Here is a 5,041-nt window from a genome sequence, read left to right on the forward strand (position 1 = left end):
GTGTGTGTGTGTGTGTGTGTGTGTGTGTGTGTGTGTGTGCGTGTGTGTGTAGGTGTGTGCATGTGTGTGTATGTGTGTGTGTGTTGGCGGTTCTCTTATGTTTGCATCAGTATAATTTGTTCATACAGTATTCAAGAAAAACACATGTATTATAAATATGGAGTTCCAACATATTCTATGTGGAATCCACAGATGATGAATATTTTCATCAAAAATCATTTTTGGTAAGGGCTATATTTTTTTATTTTGCAACTTTATACACAACTTTAATTTTAGGAAGGGAAAAAAAATCTGGTGTGAAATGATGACCTAATAGTAAATTGGATGTACTGTAAAAAATAAAAAATAAAAATGTTGGTGTAGTAGTAATAGTAGTTGTAGTACCATTAAAATTACAAGTTAATTCCAGAGATGTGAAAATTTCAAGTTAAAAGATGTTAACATGAGTTATTTTAAGAATTAGCTGCCAATCAATCAATCTTACAGCTTTTAGCAGCTCAAATTCAAGTTAAACAAGAGATTTTATTGTCCAAAACTTTAGCATGCAGATTTTCTGAATGTGCTTTAATCTTGCTGCTAAAAGCCAAAAAATGTCTCAAACTGCATGTCTGAAGACATCTGAGAAAACATGAACTGAGCCGTGATGGACAGATACTCATATACATGATAATTTGCTGCAGTCCGTGGTGTTCATTCCTGCAGTGCAGCCTGAGAACAGACTTCCTCCCTGTTTTGCAAGCAATGGCATGCACAGTGCTGATGCCATAGTAGGTACGTTTTTGGGAAGATGAGCTTCAACACTGCGATGTGATGTGAGACAACAACCATCAAGCTGTTTTGGGGAAACACTCGCAGACTTCACGCTTTCATGGCAATTAGTGTTCTTTTTACTTTCTGCTATATAATCAATTTGTTTCTTAGAGTTTAAGATTTGGAAATGCTCTGTGGGTTAAAAACAAGTCAGAAAGGTGTCGTGTCAGACTTATAAAAGGCCATGCAGATGGGAATCTAGTGAACACAACACACCTGTAGGCAGAGATGAGCCCTGGGCTTGTTGCGCTTGTGGGTCCTTTCACCTGCCAATGCAAGAACATTCTGTGCTCTGGTGCAGCCTGTTTGAAAGGAGCTGCGGGCTGCCTTTGTCAACTGTGGTGTTGACTGTGATGTGTGTGTATGTGTGTGAACTGCATCAGTCTACATCAGCCTCATGGCGCTGTCTGCTCAGCACCATGGAGCTGTGACAGCTAACATGTGCATGGCTGAAAAAACACAACATTACACCTTGTAAAAAGTAGAGCCAGTGTATGTCCTTAGAAGCTGTGTTTGTAATACCCAACATGTGTATGTGTTTGTGTGTGTTGTAGTCCCATCAACTAAGCTCATTCAAATAAATTTTAGCTTATTTAACAGAGAGTAAATGATAAGTGCTTTAATTACGCAATTTTGCTTTCCAGAAATCCACTTTAATGGACCTGGAAGAGCTCCCGTATCATAAACCAAGTCATAAAGACAAAATGAAAGATGTGCGATATTTAGCCATATCGATGACAACAATGTAAACGTGCTTATCTTAGTGAAAGAACAATTAGTTTTCAGTGTTTGCTTCGTTTTTCTCACCTGTACCAATCTAATCCTCTGTCATAGTTTCTGTCGAAAAAGTGCGGCTCTGTTCCAAGTGCGCGCACATCTGGATGTATCCGGATGAACTCCAACACCGCCCTGGTTCCTCCTTTCTTTACACCGACTATTAGCGCGTTGGGCAGCTTCTTGTTCCCATATTTTTGCGCAACACTCATGTTTTTCAACTTCGCGTCAGTCCAGTGACTGTCAGAAGAGGGGGCTTTACTTTGTTCGCGGAGATCGCTTGCTCCTCGCTGGGCAGCAGACTCATCCAGTGTGGACCTGGCTTTCAGCAAAGCGCAGTGGTCCAATTTTCCAAGAAGTTTCTTCCCTCCTGCGTTCTTGCCTGGCGGACACCGTTTCCCCTCGTAGCCCTGATTTGTCATGATTGTGCCGCGACAAAAAATGATATTATAGCATAAATAGGTGCAAGACAGTGACACGGTGAATATGAAGGCGAATCTGGCGCTGAATCTGTTCGCAGATGAAAGGAACCTATGTGCCATGTCTCCATGGGTTCAAAGTCCTGCATGATTTTCCATGGAGCTTGCCTCCTCTGTTGGTCTGCGGTCGGAGTCCGGTAGTAATGTGGGTTCCAAAGTCAGACAGGCTGGCATATGAGGATAGGGGTGGTTTCTTGGAGGCATCAGCTGCGCACAAGTCGTGTTATTTCTTTTCATAGGCTGCTCAGCCGAATATGATCACAGCAGAGAGAGAAAAAATGGGTCACTCCTTTAAACAACTTGTTCTTAAGTAGTTTGAAGAGAGTCATTTGGATCAATTACTGATGGCACTGTCTCGAAACGTATACCGAAGGAATTCGACGCCCATCATTACCCTCCTTCTCTTTTTCTCTTGTGTCAATTGTGTGAGAGAAGAAAAAGTCCAAGGCGTCCTCGGTGTCTCTGAAACTCTTTGTAGCGCGAGCGTTCTGCTTGCCTTCGTGGGGATTGTGATGCCTCTCCCTTTCATAATGAAGTTGTGAAGATATATGCACTTAGACTACCAGGTATAAATATTTAATCAACCCTCTGACGTCATGCACAAGATCATAATTCTATATACGTTTATCTTTTAAAGGAACATCCCAAATATTTCAGGCAGGGGATCATTTCAACGTGGGTTTCATTATAAGTGCGTGCAAAAGGTAAACTGTGGTTGAGCCTATTGAAACTTGAGCCCATGATGACGTGTAGCTTCATAATATCTTGCAAATCTGCCCGAAAAGTTTGACACTAAGCAACTTGCGAAAAATATTTTATATAATATGTGGAACATTTAGGCGAGGAAAAAAGAGTTAGAGGAAATTAAAAAGTGATGAAGATGGGTGGGAAAGACTTGTTGCAGCCATGGTGACTCACAAAGTTAATTTCATGAAATTATTTTGTGTGCTGCTTAAATCTGGGTTATATTTTTGTGCTCATTCTTTTCACCACCCCATCCTAGGCAGCACACACCACATACTGTGTGGAATAATGCAGCCATAGCCCCCTTCCATTTGCCAGATCTGGATGACAAACAAGCTGTAGCAATTTTCTTGTTACCCAAAAATGAACCAAATAAACCGGAACTTAATCTATTCTGGGCCCGAATTAATGTGTATGGTGGCTCAGATCTCTTAGAGCCAGCACTTTGACTTTAAAGCTGTTCTCAGCTGCTTCTAAAGCCATAAAGTAAGTTTCCTGTTGTGCGTTACAAATTTAACTTCTACTTTAAGCAAAATGACTAATCAAGGTTGAGTGTGAATTCTCTACATGTCGAGTGTTTTTTGTACGCACACCTGAACATTAGATCACGTTTCCTCAGTGTCGCTACAATAAAAAACCGGATGTGGGGTGGAATGCAAAGATATTTGTCTCTTTCAGTGTCATGGTCAAAGTTTGTTTAAATATGTAGGAGTGGATAGATTTCTAAAGCAAAAATATCAATGTAATATATTACTATTCTGTTTGCGTCTCCAGCCTTGTGCAGATGCATCCCTGCCTTTTTCATGAAGTTTGGGATCCATTTGTAGCAGCTGTGTGTTGTATCTGTGTCCTCTGAAGCACAGTCTAAGCAACAGAAAGGGTGTGAAATGGTTGGAAGGGGAGATATTCAGAGCTGAGTTATGTAGCAACATAGAGCTGCTGCTTCAAGGCACAGAGTCTACAAAAGAGTGAAGCACGAAAGTGAAAAAGTTAGTTTTATAAAGGATTTTAATGATAAAAGTGAACTCAAACCGTAATACATAAAACTAAATAGCAGCTAGGTGCATGGAGGTGAAGGTGAAATTCCTCATAAATAGAATGAGGCAGAAGCTTAATATTGAGTATATGCATTTTCTAACTCTTAAACTGCACACAGAACTAAAAGGTCACATTTAGTATCTATATGTGCATATAGTATATTTTCCCTTACTTAATCATTAACTTGCTGCTTTAATTTAAAATAAATATGTAAATAGGGATCATGTTGCACAGAAAAACAGCCCGTTTTTATTAATTAATACACAAAATGGTTGAATATACCTCCTGCTCACATTGCTTACAGCTAATAGATTTAGTCAATGTGGGATTGCCATTGGGTTTATATTGTTTGTTGCTACCTTTGACCTATGCAGAAAAAAGGCTATGTGTATTTATGATTAGCATTGTTAAACTGATGTTTTCGTCTGATTAATGGTGTATAAATGTATTAATCAACCAGTATGGCTTGATTGTGTGTGTGTGAATATATGGACACGGTCTTTGTACGCTACCTTTTTAAATACACGTATCAGCAGTAAGTGAGAGAGTGTGTTGGAATTATATTTGTTCTTTGGAGCTTTTCTTCCAGTGCACCTGTTGCCCATTCAGAGATTTTTGCAGAGAATTTGAACAACTTGCTTATTAATTAATTCAGAAAACATCCACATACATTTTGGAAATATTGACACACAGCAGACTCAGTGCTGTTTTATAAACAGACTGCATTCAGTGCTCCTTGGGGTTTTCCACCATGCTGCTTTGCTGTGTTTTTGGAAACAAACAAGTGGCAAGTTTTTACTTCTACTGCAGCTGAACAGTTTTAATGAAATAATCTGTCAGCCCCCCTGTGCTGCTTACCAGACAGAATCGGTTCACCTGAAGCTGATGTTGGATGGTGTCCAGGGATGTAACCAGCTCCAAAACATTTGCAACTCAGAAATGCATTTGCTTTTGCCTTTTTTCCACATTTGTCTTTCTGATTTCAGCTCAAATACGGAAAAATAGTTAATGTTGTTCTTGGAAAACAGGCAGTAAGATAGAAGTTTAAATTTTTTTTCTCCTGTAAATTCCTAACTCCTGACACATACCTGAATGTTTGACCGGACCAGTCTTTCATGTTTGTCTTCACCAAACATATGCATCACTTCTATAGAGACAGTAATAACTAAAGAGCAAAACAGACAGACTGAATCAAA

At 39.6% G+C, this 5,041-nt stretch overlaps 1 protein-coding gene across 1 annotated transcript in view; it reads right to left on the reverse strand.

Moving 5' to 3' along the window:
• The window catches only part of hs3st2 (heparan sulfate (glucosamine) 3-O-sulfotransferase 2), a 30,460-nt gene extending 28,202 nt beyond the window's left edge, over positions 1-2,258 (reverse strand). The window contains exon 1 of the mRNA XM_005726004.1: positions 1,618-2,258. Coding sequence (XP_005726061.1) covers positions 1,618-2,126 — 509 coding nt within the window. The 5' untranslated portion in view covers positions 2,127-2,258. The remainder of the gene's footprint in view (positions 1-1,617) is intronic.
• Between the last annotated feature and the right edge of the window lie 2,783 nt (positions 2,259-5,041).

Source organism: Pundamilia nyererei, unplaced genomic scaffold (assembly GCF_000239375.1).
Source record: "Pundamilia nyererei isolate P.nyererei 1_Seehausen unplaced genomic scaffold, PunNye1.0 scaffold00018, whole genome shotgun sequence".
Taxonomy (NCBI): Eukaryota; Metazoa; Chordata; class Actinopteri; order Cichliformes; family Cichlidae; genus Pundamilia; species Pundamilia nyererei.